This window comes from Ascidia mentula, chromosome 5, assembly GCF_947561715.1.
Source record: "Ascidia mentula chromosome 5, kaAscMent1.1, whole genome shotgun sequence".
Taxonomy (NCBI): Eukaryota; Metazoa; Chordata; class Ascidiacea; order Phlebobranchia; family Ascidiidae; genus Ascidia; species Ascidia mentula.
Genome location: NC_138570.1, coordinates 20,590,020 through 20,606,620, shown reverse-complemented (window position 1 = coordinate 20,606,620; position 16,601 = coordinate 20,590,020). Strand labels below are relative to the sequence as shown.

General features: G+C 37.9%; 1 protein-coding gene and 1 pseudogene across 1 annotated transcript; one reads left to right on the top strand and one right to left on the bottom strand.

Moving 5' to 3' along the window:
• Positions 1–336: 336 nt before the first annotated feature.
• LOC145903628 (GATOR2 complex protein WDR24-like) lies at positions 337–5,220 on the top strand (annotated as a pseudogene).
• Positions 5,221–6,818: 1,598 nt separating this feature from the next.
• Positions 6,819–14,494, bottom strand: LOC145903853 (protein NLRC3-like). The gene is made up of 10 exons (XM_082992027.1): positions 14,450–14,494; positions 11,246–11,395; positions 10,924–11,031; positions 10,712–10,744; positions 9,272–10,576; positions 8,497–8,589; positions 8,024–8,095; positions 7,430–7,662; positions 7,035–7,202; positions 6,819–6,968 (listed from the first exon to the last, which is right to left on the bottom strand). Exons 2-10 carry the CDS (start codon positions 11,322–11,324, stop codon positions 6,876–6,878), a joined length of 2,184 nt encoding a protein of 727 aa, XP_082848153.1. The 5' UTR covers positions 11,325–11,395; positions 14,450–14,494; the 3' UTR covers positions 6,819–6,875.
• Positions 14,495–16,601: the final 2,107 nt, after the last annotated feature.

Genomic DNA, 16,601 nt, shown 5'->3' with positions numbered 1-16,601 from the left:
AATCGAGTAGCTTTACTACAATAAATTGTTGGCTTCCAACCGAATATTTGTAATATAGAATATTGCTCGTTCATGCAAAATGTATATCAACTTGATTCAATCTGTCTATTTTGTGTGTACAAAAAAATTAGGTAATTATTGCAAGTCAGCAATCAGCATTGGAAAAGTTAATGTTCTGGTTGCGGTTGCGAGGATAAAATCGTTGTTCGTGTTGGAAAATCACTGAAGCGTGCAAGAGACGAATTTGTTTTGTTTACATTTTCTCGGGAATTAGTTTGTTTAAGAACTTGCTGCTACTGTACTTATGTAGTTAACCGTAAGCAGGTTTCTGAAATTATGAAGAGAAACAAAGCTGTTTCAATAGATGTTGGAACAGCAGTGAATGCACTTTGCCTCAGTAAGGACAACAGTAAAGTGGTCATCGCTGGACGGTCTCTGTTGAAAATTTATCATGTTGATGAGGTTAATGGTTTCAGCGAGCACCTTAATCTTCATGTTGGAAGAAAACAGGTTTGCTCCGATGGAATTAATGTGTGCCACTGAGTTTGATAGTGCTGATTGTGTTTCGTTTCATGTTATAAGTGTAGGTTTTTGCAATTACTGTTGTATTTTAAGGGAGGCATATTGGTATTTTTCGTTGCTCATGACTGGCCAAAGCCAGTTACCACCCAACAAAATAATACATCATAAGTTATTGAAATCAAATTAGCTTTTACCTGTGGCTGCATGCTTGACCTAATTTTTCAAGATTACAATTGCTGTTCATCAGCATAATTAGTTTACACATACACAATTGATAAAAATGATTATTTTTTATTTCAGGGTTTGAACATGAGTTTTTCTGACGTGGGTTGGAGTCCCATGGATGAAAATTTGATTGCAACTGCTGCTACTAATGGAGTGGTTGAAGCTTGGGATTTAAACACTCCTGGTCGTGAGAAGAAGCTCGCTATATTGTCTGAACATCGTCGCACGGTCACAAAAGTTTCGTTTGACAACTCGGAAGGAAATCTTTTGCTTTGATCACAGGTGTTATATATATGTATAGTTTTTAAATAAAAATGTGTTTCTTATATAGATGGGACCTGTCAAGACCATAAGACAAGTTTGTTCAAATTTGCATTTTTATGTGACACAAGCCTTTTTCGCAATCACAAATCTTGATCGATAAAGTTTAGTTTGGTGCTCAATGTAACTTGTAACACGTCTTACAGGAGCACGTACATTTTTCTGTTAGAAATTTTCTGTATTATAAGTGTTATTTTGCTTTTGGCTGCAAACAAGTCAAAGCGAAGTGTAAAGTTTATAAAAATATATATATATTATGTGTTTATTCAAATGACAAGCTTAGTAGCAACACTGCATCATTTGTTTTTTAAGGACGGAACGATGAAGCTGTTTGATTTGAGGAGAAGGGAAAGTACCTACACGTTTCAAAGCAAAGCTGATGGCGTGAGAAGTGTTCAGTTCAATCCTCATGAATATTTTATTTTTGCTGCTAGCTTCGATAATGGTTATGTACAAGTAAGTTTTAGGGGTGTGCTAACTTATATAAAAATACCTGCAGCCAATTTTCAAGTGAATCTGGATATTTAATGCTGTCGTGTTGTGAACATGTTACCATGGAAATATAATAAAACAATAATGCCAGAAACACATGGATGTCATAGAATAAATAAAACAACTCAAACCGACTCAAGGAATCTCACATTAAATTGATTTTTGTTAAATCCCCTCACTGTTATATTGTAACATATGAAACCAATTCAAAATGTAGTTTTTTTGAAATAGTTGGTATGTCCTTCCATTGAAACAGTAAACCAGTGCTTGTGATACTAAAAATGTTCCCAGTATTAATGCAAACTCAGCATTCTAGTGAGACCAAATTAGAATATTGCACCAAAAGTTTTCATGTTAATTTTGGTTGTTGTTGTTACTAGATATGGGATTACAGGCGACCTACAGGTTACGTTCACCAGTTTATCGCACACAAGGGATCTGTGTATACTCTCGACTGGCACCCTGATCCAGATCACAAAATGACTCTTGCCACTTGAGGGCGTGATAACATGGTTAAGGTGAGTGATTGTAATAACACGAATAATTTTTTTACTCTGTTTTTGCACTGGAGGGCGTGTGAAAGGTGGTTTTCATGTCATTGCTGATAACGGATCTAATCATTGTCCGTGTTAAATATTGTTTTCCAATGTTTCCACTTGTCGCATTCCAGGTTTGGTCGATTGAAAACAACAGGGAGAAAGAAATAAACAATGTTCCAACCATGTCGTCCGTAGCTTCGGTTAAATGGAGACCCTACCATCCCGAGCAACTTGCCACTATATCTATGATGCTTGAATTCAGCGTGAACATTTGGCATCTGCATAGGAAATATGTCCCATTTGCTCATTTCCAGGTATGAATTATAATTGTAGTTGTATCAAACAACCATTTGTTTTTTGATTAATTTACTTTTTAAACAACAAACGAACATATTTTAAGGATCACACAGACAGCCCCTCTGGAATAGTTTGGAAAAAGTCAGATCCAAATTTTATTTTGTCATGTTCGAAAGATGGCCGTCTCATGATGCATTCATTACTTGACGCTTCTTGTCCAGCTAAGCAGGCCATGAGTAGTGGACTTGCCATCAGCTCATGTGGTCATATCGCCCTCGCAAGTCAAGCCACAGCATCAACACCCAGGGTACAGAGTCCCACTGGTTCTGCTTCAAAACTACCAACAATATTTGGATGGAAGACTGGATCAAAAGACGTGATTGATTTGGACGGTTTGAATATTTCCAGTCCTTCTTCGCCAGTTGCATTTCAAAGACAACACAACTTTCTTAATTCAAGATCAAAGTTCAGAATATTTTCAAGCACCAAGTCTGATTTAAAACCAAGTTCTGACTTTGATGATTATCCCACTATGACAGACAACTCTGATGTTGCTTTGAAAGGTGGATTCTGTAATGTTGCTCGGACGTGGAAATTGCTTGGAGTGTTTTTCAACAAAGAGATTCATTCAAACAAATCACAACCTGAAGTTTCAGAAAAGCTGGAAAAAGCAGAGGCAAAAAACAAAAGACACTCACTCACTGTGAAAAAGGTGAGGTGGTTTTGGTGACGTAATATGTGCTAATAAACAATTGTTACAGATCTTCACCTTATAAATAGTTGCGAAATGCCTGGTATGCAGAAAGTTGTAGGAATAGATATAATTATGCCATGTTTTTTTCTGGGAATGGAATCGAAGGATTCTTGTGACCATGGTTTGATGTTTAAAAAACAAAATGATTTTCTAAAGTTATGGCAGCATTTGTTCAAAACATGGCAAATATTGATTATCACTAATTGTTGGATATGAATGTTAACAAGATTGCTTCTACACACAATGACTGGTTTGTGTTTGCTGTAGGATGAACTGCATGGTTCGCATGCATTGAATGGTTCAGCAATCCATGGTGGGGAAGCTGATCAACGTTCTGATGATGGAAGACTTGAGGTAGAAGATTATCTCACTGATATCGCTCGGGGACGACAATCAGAACCTGATCTCTACATGACAGATGATGACCCTGGGTAGTTTAGAGATATTATTCTCAAATATAAAATCATGCAAAGTTTGTTGCAACACAATTGTGCATAAACTGATAAAAGAATCTATTATCATGCTTTCCTGTTGCTGCATCCGCAACAAAATTAATGGTGTTACAATTAAACACCAAGATGTCTAAAATTGATGTAGTGGAAATTATAGTCTGTAATCTAGTTTAATGATTTAGGTTTGGTTATGGTGGAATAACATCGGAAGCTGAGTTTTTGTCAGAGCATGAATATCTTGTTCCAACTGAAGCGTTTCAACAGAGAGAGGTGTGATTGATATATATATATATAGATAGATAGGCCACAGTGTTTTGTGTTGCTAAACATATGGTTGCTGTGAACACAGTTTTAAGGTTGCACCACACCCTAAGTAATGAAAGATGTAAGAAACAATCTCCTGTCTTTTTCAGGACATCGAACTGGACGCGATATCAAAGTTTGGTCGAATAGATGCACCTTCTGGAATGAATATTGAAAATGAATCTGAAAAACGAATCCTGACTGCTCACGGTGGGAGGTGGCATGAGAAGGTCGTTACCAAGAAGATGAATTCTTCTTCCTCAACATCTCCTGCTGATGAGGAGCTTAACATCTCAGATGGAGTCATCAGTGTGTGTCCCACTCTCTGGCCGGCTCCACTCGATTCAATTAAAGAAGAGATTGCCTGTCAGCAATTAGAGTGAGTTTGTGCAGTTCAAAACAATCTGACAAAACATCGTATTTTTGAAATTGACAAAGAAATACAACAATTCATCAACAGCATATTTTTAAAACAACAGAACTAACACTTACCAGACAATGAGATAAAATAATCTGCCAACTGCTTGTACATAGGTAAAAAGTCTTTACAAGAATGTTTATTCACTCAAAAATAGTTCTTGTTTTGAATTTACTTTTTTATTTTCTCAAAACATTCACAGGTTTCAACATGCTACATGTGTTGTATTCAATGTATTTTCAGATTTTTTGCTGGAATGAATGATGTGCATAGTCCAGTGTGTATGCTGCTTGCAATGTCATCCTATCCATCCACATATAACCTTCCTATGGATGTTAGAACAGTTGAGCATTGGCAAAACTCCTACCTTGATTTGTTGGCAAAGAACAGGTTATGGATACAACATGCTCAGGTGGAATAACTACTGTATGTTTTGTTTCAATTTGCAGTTAATTCTTTTCTTGTTAATTTTTTAGTTTTTATTTTATGTTATGGCAATATCAATACAATTACTTTAAGGTTTGAAACTTGCACCAGGACATCAACAGATTAAACTATTTTTCGCATTTATCAATTAAAATAATTTTCGTCCAGGTTGTAAAACTGAGCCAAGTTCCTGCAATCCAATCTCTCTCATCCTCTTCAACTTTCACCCTGGGCTGCCAAGTCTGCCAACGAGGAATGCCCCAGAGTAACCCCTGGTCATGTGACCGACGCATTGATGCGGAACACAAAAACAAACCAGTCACGTGTTTCTACTGTCAACTTCAAGTGCGCGGACTCTACACATATTGTCAAGGCTGTAGTTTTGGGGGACATTCCAACTGTGTGGCAACTTGGATAAAACAATCTCAGAAAAACGATATTCCTATAACATGCAGATATCACTGTCTGTAAAATCAATAAAAATGAATGCAAGCTGATGTCTTGACTCGACCGCAAGCAAATGCATGGTTCTTTGTGGTTGTACGAATTACTAACGCAGGAACTAGACAGGATCGCTCTACTGTGAAAACCCGTACTTAGCAACCTCATCTACAATAGCTAACCTTGACATATAGTATCATGATATATTTCTGCTTGGTGTGATTAGTAGTAGAGATGTGTAGATCGTTAGTAAAGTTGTGTGCTGACTCACCAGTGTATCTTGACCATTATAAACTACATTCAAATCTCTGAAATCGCGTAGCTCAGTTGGTGGAGCGTTGGGTCTGGTTAACCCATTGCCTTTAGTTTGAAACATACCAGCAGGTGGGGTTATTTTGCATATCTCGCTCCGACTTGTCCGAAAAAAGTGGTCGATAAAGCAGAACCAACAGCCTAGACCCTTACACAGCAACAGTTAAAACACACTGATTTGGCAGGCGCTAGTCGCTCTGCTTATATAGTCTGCGGTTGGCCACACGTATTGATACCCTATTTGGAGTTGTTGCGCAACTTTAATGCAACTTGAAGTTGGCCGATTTGGTCGATTACTTCAGTTATTTATATAGCTTGATTATCTAGGTGCCCTAAATAGGTTGTTTATGTTTAGGTTGACTTTGTTTTCCGAATAACTAAAAGTAGTTATGTTTATTTAAGCTTTATTTATCATTTGCGTAAAAAGTACTTGTGTTTAAATTTTGGCAAAGAAATGCCTATAATTATTTTCACTTGATTTACGCAGTTAGTTTTGTTGCCTAAGTTACCTATATGGCTTTATTTCCCAAATTACATGGTTTATAACACAACTATAATGTGGCTTCTACTGGCTACAATTTTTTCACCTGTCACCAGCTCGGCTAGTTTTTCCTATTAAATTGTCCGATCAGGAATTGACCTAAACCGGAAATTGGTTCTTCTTTTTTTCCCATGTCGTTTTATTGGACATCACAACTCGGACATGCGTTGAACGCGTGATTACAATGACTTTGGTTTTAACTCTCGGTCATAAGATAGTTATACGCTTTGGGCCTTTTTTAGTATATACATGTGCTGTGCGGCGACAATACTCTATAACCACCTCACTAGCAGCGATTCCAGTGAACTAAATTACAAAGGATACGTTAAATTACTCTTCCCAAGCCTGAATCACGTTTTCCTAATTGTTAATTCGTTGCTTGTCATAAGCTGTCTTGATTTTGTGATATCTCTTCAATTTGTGTTTATTCGAACATGATATTTAATTTTGTTTTAAAAAAACAATTTTGACGAAATGACAGAAGTTGGAAAACTTATCAAATTCGCGCATCTATTGGTTGGTCGTAACGTGCTAAACTTACAAACAGATATTAACTAAAATATTAAATCTTTAAATCAAAAGTGTAAATTTTTGTTTTTAAAACTGCACGTATTTTAATTGCCAAAAAAATCGGCCCGGTGTTCAATCCTAATTTTATTTCTGTTCGTTTAAAAAACCCTACCGGCATCGTTAAAGTTTCGGTCTTGGCGACTGCTGCGGAAAAAAAAATGGCGGAAGTTTTGTTTTTGTTAAATTTATTTATTTTTAAGGAGTCACGAAAACACAAATAATTATGAGGAACATGAGGTAGTTTTTGTGTTGAGCTTCTGCTTCAATCCGAACCACTAGAGTCAGGATCACTCGAATCCGAACCACTGGAGTCAGAGGTGGGGAGGGACTGATTATACAAACCCCAAACTTCCGGCTGAAAAGTCACAAAAGTTTTTATTTTATTAAAATTTACAAATACATATTTTAAATAAATCCTCACAGGATCTTCCATATTCTCAAATGCGTCCTCCACCATCTTAATCGAATCCGGATCCAATTCGCAGTAACGCAGATCCAACCTCCCCCCAACCTTCGGTAAAATCCCACAAATTTTTTCCCCATCTTCTCTTCCATGAAAGCCGTTTCCCATCAGGTCGAGAGTCCACAACTATTTAAAATATAAACATTGTTTGTAGGAAATGTTTTGATGCTCTTTAAACCAGGAATAAACAAATATTAAAACTGGAAAAGAGTAAAAAATACACAAACAAAAATTATTCCCTAAACTACAATAAAAATATTTTATGTCATTTTTCTTAAAATCGAAAACTTAGGTAAAAAATGCTTTTAATCAAATAAAAACTTATTCACAAAATGAACAAAAACCGAACAAACCCCGTATTTCATTCTTTTTATTGCTTCACAAATAATCGTTAAATCTTCGGAGGTCAGGCCGCAACTCATCATCCCCAGCTCCAAATCGTTTCTTGAAACTTTTGGTAAAAATTCCGACAAAACCTCAACGAATGAGTGAAGTCGGGTTCGGGGAAAACATAATATCCCAGGACAAAACCTGGCGAGTTTTTCTAGATGGCATTTTTGGATTTCCTTAAAATCCAGAAATAAATCTGAAACAAAACAGGAACAAGTTTATAAAAAAGCAGATGTCTGGTTTCCAGTTTTAATAAAATCACTTAAAATAAAACTTACTTTATTCTTGCACAGAATTCTCCACGTTTAAGTCGGATTTAATCAACACAAGAACCAACAAATCAATCCAATATAAAACGTTTAAATTATCACAAAATATTAGGACAGAAATAAACACGACTTTCCTTTACAAGATTTTTTCACAACTGAAAAAAACTGCACTGAGTGTTCGGTTCAAACAATGGTTGTGTGACGTAACAAACCCACCCATTGTTACATAATTAAATGTAATGTTTACAAACACGCATTAAACTGTTGGCATTCATATCATTTACTCACTCAGTAGATCGTATTCCTCGGGTCCAAATTCGAGATATCCTGAAAGCGCATCCAATAATTTCGCACTTTTGTCTGGAAAACAGTAAAAATGTGTTTGGTTGCACGAATCATTTGCACTCATATATATTTTTACAAACACTGCCATTATTTGTAGAAGCTTTGCGTTACCATGTGCTGTGTTAAAAAACGCAGTGCAAAACTAACCGCAGTGCTGTGAAATTGATGAGTATAAATATGTTAATTCAAATAGCATACGCGACTGCGTATTTTTGTAATGTTATGAAGGCAAGGCAATGACCAATACATGCGAATAACAAAAAGCAGATTTGAATGGTTTACTCCAACTTGTGGCCTGCTAGACTCACATTGAAGTTACGTTGGCATTTAGTTTTGGTCCAGTTTTGCAAGTTTTTGAAATATTTTCAGTTACTTGACCTTAACAGCTTAACTGGCAACATCAAATGCAACAAAACCTTTTTGTGGAATGCTGGGGAATGTCATCTTGCTAGCGGAACTAGTAGCACATCCAGGCTCCAAGTTTGTTTTAGTATGGTCACTTCTTGAAGCTGTCAGCAAAAAAGAAATTATGACACAAAACGCAGTAACATTTCATGCAATGGCATGATCGCCCCACTGCGCAGGTCCTTGCTTGGCGATCACAGCTAACGTATCGCGAATATTGTGTTTTCAGGCTTGGCAGCCCAGGCATTGCAGCCTACCTGGATCTGCCACTTTTTCCTGACAAGTCGGAGCAAGATTTGAAAAATCAAGCTCCCGGTGAGGTTTGAACTCATGACCATGGGCCAACCAACGCTCTACCAACTGAGCTACAGGAGATCTATACCACTAATATTTCATGCAATGGCATGATTGGCAGTATCGCCAAGCAAGGAACTGTGCGGTTGGGCGATCATGCCATTGCATGAAATATTACTGCGTTATCTGATACGGTAGTAGAGATCCCCTACGTGTATGTGAAGGTTGCCTGGCAAGTTGTGCGCTTGCGCACCAGTGTCCCTTCGCCACAATATACCCCGTGAAACCACTGAGCTCATATAGCTCAGTTGGTAGAACGTTGGGCCTGGTCAGCCCAGGGTCGTGAGTTCAAACCTCACCGGGAGCTTGATTTTTCAAATTTTGCTCCGACTTGTCAGGAAAAAGTGGCTGATCCAGCCAGGCAGCAATGCGTGGGGTGCCAAGCCTGCAAACCTTATGACACAAAATATACAGATTAAGGAATGTACTTACAACTTTCCTTTCCAAGCAAGAGGCCACAAACAAATCGTCGCGTCATGTTCCAGTGTTCTTCTTCAACCAATGTATCAAGGAATTTGTCGAAGTCTTCATCTGGCATGAACAAGGAAATGTACGAAGCAGCAGAAAATTCCTGAATCGTTTGGTGAACAAAGAAAAAACAAGAAGCTGCAACATCGAAAACTTTTCTTTCTGAAAACCACGAAAATTTTGGTAGTTTTATTATAACATCTTGTACTTTAAGATACTCCAGGCCCACATTTGAGAGTTCTTGGTGGGTAAATACAACAGTTTTACGAGTCATTCCATTATATGCCATTCTGCCAAGTGCTTCTCTCAAAAAGTGTATACTACCCTTAGCATGCTCGGATGCATCGAGTTGTTGCAAAACAACATCAAATAAGCTTGTAATTGTGCCAAAACAGTTTTTGTCACCAAACAAACCAGCATACACAGCAAACTGCAAAAGTAATGGATTGTGACAAAAGTCTAGCATTTCTGGAGTTTCTTTAAGTTTTTCCCACAGTTCGTTTGCCTTTTCTCCAGCAAAGAAATCAAATAGCTTCTTCGTGTTTTCTGTAGTAAGGTCACGGATATATATAGTGGGTTTTGGACGAAGTCCCACAGGAATGGAAAGCAGTGAATGAGGACGTGATGTAAAGATCAATGATGATTTTTTGAACAGGGTTTTGCTGCAGAGATTAGCAACAAGCTGTTGAACTGTGAACCGAGTTTTATAATCTGTATTAATTCGCTTCATATTTTCTAATGACCATGTTGCCTGGTCCAGACCATCAAATACCAAAACACATTTTTCTTGGTTTTGTTTCATCCATTTAAATGCAGCATCAAGGTCAGTTTGCTTAACATCTGGAAACTGCCTATCAAGTAAGAGTTCTTGAAGTGTGAGTTTTTCATCTCCATAATCTAAATTCATGAAACTTAGGTGTAACACCAAATACCCATTTTTGTTTTTTCTCAAAAGTTTCTTGGACAAAGTGGATTTCCCTGCACCAGCTGCGCCAATAATGGCAAGAAACTGATCACCACTTTCGATTGTGGAAAGCAGCTCATCAAAAGTTATGGGCTCTCCTTTAACTTTATTTTCATTGTACCTTATTGTTGATGGCACAAACTCTTCACCTTTCTTGGTATCAATACCTTGGTAGAAATCACGTTTCTCCAGCTGTGGACAAACATCTGGGATTCCTTCTTCATTTAAACCAGAAAGAGGTGTGACAGACTTAATTTTGTCCTGTTCATGTTTGATGATTTCAATGGCTTCTCGCTGCTTTTTGTCTGCAGACAGAAATATAACTAGAGACAAGTAATTATGGCTCACTAGACATTATCATATGGAAGCATTCGGGCATTATTGTCAGACATTATCTAGGTAAATATTTTAAATGCAGTAAAGAGGATGAAACAGCTTACTTTCATCTGCTTGTTCACCTTCGTTTGATGGACCTGCAAAAATTCACACTAATCTGACTTTAAGGGTATAATATCGGCTTTGTATAAAATGAAACGGTTGGTTGGTGCAAAGGTTAAAAAGTTTCATTGCAAAAATTAAATGTGATCATAAACAGAATGTACCATTTAATGTTGCATTAGTTCACAGTGCATTGATCAGCTGACAAATATACCTGGAGTATTGTAGTTGTTTATTATTATTGGTTGATTGACATTGCCCTGAACTGCAGCAATGCTACCAGTTATGGTTGCTCCCGGTGCTGATATGTGCTGTGTGGAATCTGATTCAAAGTTAATATCTTGTTAGTGCCTGAAATATCATTTGTACATTACTTGCCTAAAAATAAAAATTTCATTTTAGTTAGGCTACTTTAATTAAAAAGTCACTATGCATGATACATTCCCAATAAAGCTAAGGTTTAGTATGAGGCATAATTGATTTTAGTAACTTTCCACTCAGTTTTATGTAATAAAGGAGAGAATAACACATTAGACCTGCTTTCTGTTGGACAACTTTCGAACCAGATTCTGAAATTGTTGTAGTCATTCTTCTCTTGCTTTCTGACTCCGTCATGATGTTTGTCGGCAATGTCCCTCTTTCGAAAACAAATGCAGCAACTTGTCACAATTTTTGAAACCTTTTCACTGTAAACAAACATAAATGCAGCTCACAGAAATCATTTCTTTAATCCAAGCTCAAACTACAAAACAAAACCTCAGTACAGATTAATCTTGCAACTCTTTAAAACCAAAGAAAGTCTGCATAAACTTATTTATGTACATAAAAAACACAAGGATATTTCGTTGGTACTCCAGCGCAATCCTTTCACCCTGCTTGTGACATTGTGACCTCTGTAACCCAGTTATCGTTGCGCAGACGACTGTGGACGCTACCGCTTTGTGGCACTATTGAGCAAACATTTAAAAAATTCGGGTGTTGTGGTCTGTTTAGATCAGTTAAATAATTAAATTGGTCTTTAATCAGGTTTTAAGCAAGCTTGTGTGCTTTCACCAAAAACAGATTTACTAAAATTAAGAGAATAAAAGAAATGGGCTGAGACATCCAAAAAATAGAAAACATAAAATATTTTGGAATATAGGTCTGGCCCTTTTTTTCAGAATTTAAATTTGTGTTAAATTTCAGGCAATTTGGCTGAAAACGAATTGGAATAGGATCCTTATATCCTAAATTAATTTCTGCTCTGGTTATCCTGGCTACTATTGTCTACTATATTTTCTACTTGCAATATGGTTCAGACCCATTCCTATGCTCATAATTCATGCTTCAATACATTTGGATTTTCGAATATGATACTGGTATGTCTGGGGTAAACGTGACAAAAACATGTTGTTCCATGGCGGACCTGGCCTTTGGCTTAAGCTGGTTTACGATTTGTTTAATCAAGACTCGTAATGGAGAAGCTAAACGCCCGCTCGAACGTTTGACGTCATAGCTGACAAACAAAATTAATCTGCGCTTCAGTTTACAAGCAACTTTAAGGTAAAGTAAACCAGGATTTTCGGACGTTTAGCGTCTCGCCCCACATATAATTTTCGATGGCTAACACTTTTGATATGATGACGTATCTTTTTCAACCGTTTTTGCGCACGGATATCGAAGCATCACTCGTTCAGGACCTATATGGGTATTAGATAGGAGAAATCCTGTGTTCAAGGCCCTCGGCTGTAATGCATCTAGCGACTGTTCCGCTTGTTTCCCAATGACCGTTGATGGGTCTTGTGACTTACATAGGGACCTGGAATTCTACAAAGTTGAAAAAAAATTGCTCCTGGATGAGACTGTACAGAGCAAGGACTTTTTGGGCCTCCTGGAAGATCATATGACCAACAGGGGGGTATACCCAGCCCTTGGGGGAGGGCATTGACACTTTTTCAGCAACTAAATTTGATGCCATCGCATAGAGAAGAGTTGGAACTTACAAAAAAATGCAAATGAGTGGGTAGTTGAACGATTCATTTTTCTGCAAAATCCAGTTCCATTTTTGGTTGCTCTTTTAACCAAAATATTGAGTAACCAGGGGGGCAAATGGCCCTAGGGGGGTGGCTAAACCATTTTTTCGGAGACTAATTTTGATCAAAATTTGTAGATATGAAATGGATTTTTCATAAAATCACTTAAACGATTCATTTTGCCACAAACACAGCCTGATTTTTTTGCTCCATTTTCAACATAAATTTCAGCAGCACCCACCAGCAAGTTACTACCTAATTGGAATAGCTCAAAACCACACTAAAACTGCCCCAAACACCTTAAAATTCGCCATGACAACAGCACGCACATGTGCGCCCATTCAACCGTAAATTTAACTTAATTGCGTCACTGCTTTGCTTGGTGATGCATGACTTTGCATTGTGACACAGGTCTACACGGTGGGCCTTTCCCAGCACCAAAACTAATTTTCATAGAAATACCAATATGCGTCCTTCAAATCCAGTGCGAATTTAATTGCTTTCAATGGCAGACCGATGTTAACTGCGAGTTCTCTCTTATTTGAAGATTTGCTTGAACCCACACAACGCAAGTGGTAAATAATCAAGGCTACTATTCGTGATTAAAACGATATTTTGTCTCATTCTGCAATTATCGTTGTTGTAGTTGTTGCCAACGCGAACCCCATGCTTTTAACAAATGGCGCTTTCTTGCTATACGAAAGCACAGCTTAAGCGAGCGATTTAACTTCTGTACAGATGACGAAAGCAACCTTGACTTTTCTTACTTAGCTGGGCTGATCCCTCCAAGACCAACAAGTCACGGTTTTTGCGAGTAAGAAACCTTCAGCAAACAAAGGCAGTGCGCCACTTACGTCACAACCACCGTCTGTGTATTGTTTACCTTCCAAACAGTTTACGTTTTTGAGTGAGAAATTGCTTCAGTTGTATGGATTCACCAGTGAGTAACCAAGCATGTCAAAGTGCAGTACCACGCCTTACTTATTATGTCACAATATAAAGTAATCACTGCCTCAAAGTATGTATAACTGATGTGGGCCCAGATCACAACAAACAAACTTCTACGCGTTTTTTTCTCAGCATTGTGGCTCAAATTTCAACTCGGGCTATTTCTTAAAATCATGCTTGGAGAACATCTTTTAAACTTGTTTGTGATAAAGGTTTGCTTGCTGCAATCTTCACTGGAGAACGAATAAAGGAATCAATCCGCTTTCACAAAGTAACAGTTTCCTCATAAATTCTGCCCAAGTCAACGGCTGTGAGTTTAGTTCCGCATTTTCGTTGGGCGCTGAGAGAGGAAATACCGTGGGTTCCGCTCGGCTGGGCAGCTGATATTTGTTGCGTCACAATCTGACTGCGGACAAAGCGAGTGAGTCGACGGCGGAGAGATTGACAATATATTGTTGGGTAAATTATCAAATACGTAGATAACTTTGCTGTTTTAGGCAGTAGCGGTTTGAGGTATTTGCACTACATTGTTCGTAGTCCGACCTTTTCAAAGACATCAACTTATACAAATTCCAACCAAGATTGTTTGTTATTTAGGACATGCTCGCGATTACACAATTAGGTGTGCGCATGTTTTCATTGTTTCAAGTATTGCGCATACCTACATTGTCCTGTCTACTGTAAGGCCTCAACAACATCTTGTATTTTGTTCATCATTATCTTGAATCGATAAAAAATACATATGCCCTGGGTAGGCCAACTGTTGTTATAGCAACCCACCGATCACGTGGTCATCACAAAACTTTTTTCTTTACTCGTCACGCATCACTGCTCGCAAAACGTGCTTTGTTCTGGCGACAGTTTTGAAGTGTTGGGGGTAGATATACGCCATTGGACATTGCCTGAAAAGTATGTGTCGACGCAATAATACGTCATACGCGTTGAAAATGATGTTGCGCAATGCATCGCTCGAAACAAGCCAACAGAATACAAACCAACATTAAGGTATGTTTGGTTTGGTTTACGAGATAAGAAATAAACCAACGTCAGACAACTGCACCACAGATGAACTGGTAATGCTCGTTGATGGTAAGAATTCTCCGTAAATTATTTTGGTTGTTTGTTTCTTTGTCTTTTCTTGAAGTTATTTCACAATTTCTACATTTATTATGTTTGGATCCAAATACATTTAAATATTGACGACGTGAACGCTGAACCCATGATTTTTAAAGAGGTCGATGTCGACCAAATGGTTGGTAAGTCATTGTATTAATTCATAGTGCACTGTAGTTAGGCATCAACGTGACACAGCAATCATGCTCTTTCAGGTTCGGTGTATTCTTAGTACACAACAAGTTATTGTGAAGCCTGCTGAAAAAATCTCCTACCGAAGTATGTTAACATTCTACTCGATGTAAAATCAACTATTTGGCAAACGATGTTTGTGTCATGGTATGGAGTGAGCAATGCGCTGAACATGTTTGCTCATAGCATGGGTCAGTGCTGTCCACTGTAATACCGTTAGACTGGTATTGGTAGGGTTGATAGCTGAAAGGTACTTGCGTTTATGTTGTTGTTCGACGCATGTAAAATCACAAGGAAACATTCCAAGCATAACATTTCACTTGGATCTGTAATGCACCTTGCCCGGAGACACGTAGTAAAAAAACTACTCACCGCCTAACCTGATACTCGCCTGTGCCCAGAGTGCGATCTTCGTTACAAGCAGTTTACAACCAAGTATCGAATATTGTAACAAATGCCAACCGTGTGGTGTCACCGCGTATTATTGCTGTCCTCATCATCAGCACACAACCACTAGTTCTATGCTGGCAACAGCAGTTTATAAACTATTGGTGTCGAAGCTTCAGTCACACTTTGCCATCCATCGTAGCTGGAAAAAAATGTGGGAATATCCATTAGCGCGTTACTCTCCGTTCATATAATGGATATATACATTCTATTTGAATAAGGTATCCAACGGAAACTTAGGTTACCATAAGCTTTAAAAAAAAACAATAAATGGCACCTCAATCTGTTGCCACCATATCTGCAAAAGTGGATAATTTATTATTGGAAGTCTTAAGCAACAAGAAAGTGATGAATGAAAAATTGAACACAGTTCTAACAGATCTGCAAAGCATAAAGGAAAGTCGAGGTCTATCTTTCCAATAAATATGATGAGCTGGAAGAAAAACTAAACAACAAAGATAGAGAGCTCAAGGTACTTACAAATGAAAACAAATCACTCAAAGAAGAACAAAAAACAAATCAGCTTTCGACTAGTGAAAATAGTGAAGTTATAAATTCATCAATAGTTTCTCCAGGTCTTTGCGCACGTGAATTAAACTGGCATCGTTCATAAATTACATGCTTACGAAAATCAAAGTATTCATCAAACTTTCTTTTTGCAATGTCGTACGTTTTAACTTCGTCAGCAGATAAACCGAAAGAGTTTAAATATCATCGGCCTTATCGCCGAGAAGGTATATTAGTGTATCAGTTTGCTTTTTCTTTGATTCGTCAGACAATTTAGACGCTGATCTGTAGCGATCAAACCTGCGAAATCCATGTCCTCCAGCTTTCCGGCTTGTTGAAATCAAAGCATTCCGGCGGCGATATCTGGAAAGCCATACTCTTCTATCACTTAGGTGTGGACAAGAAATATCTTGAGGTCCAGCTTCTGACACCATGTATTGTTGTAGTTTGTTACACAACATAAACGGAACGAAACAGCAGTGCACAGTAACATAGGTTGCAATAGAATGCCCTTGACGGCACAGAGGAACACATATATATATATATATATATATGAGGTGGTCACGTGACACCACCACGTTGTGCACTCATTCAGGCGAAACACACTACACTGCAGTTGCCAAAAAAGTTGGAGTAGCAATTGTCAAAAGCGATATCAGCATTTCGCATCGAT

Bases quoted from the DNA above. Each gene is read 5' to 3' on its own strand.
- LOC145903853 (XM_082992027.1), bottom strand. From the start codon at position 11,324: ATGACGGAGTCAGAAAGCAAGAGAAGAATGACTACAACAATTTCAGAA. The intron at 7,663-8,023 runs GTGAGTAAATGA...GTTTTGTTTCAG, and splicing joins CGAGGAATACGATCTACTGA to ATTTATTTCTGGATTTTAAG. The intron at 7,203-7,429 runs GTTTGTTCGGTT...TATTTTAAATAG, and splicing joins TAAAAAGAATGAAATACGGG to TTGTGGACTCTCGACCTGAT.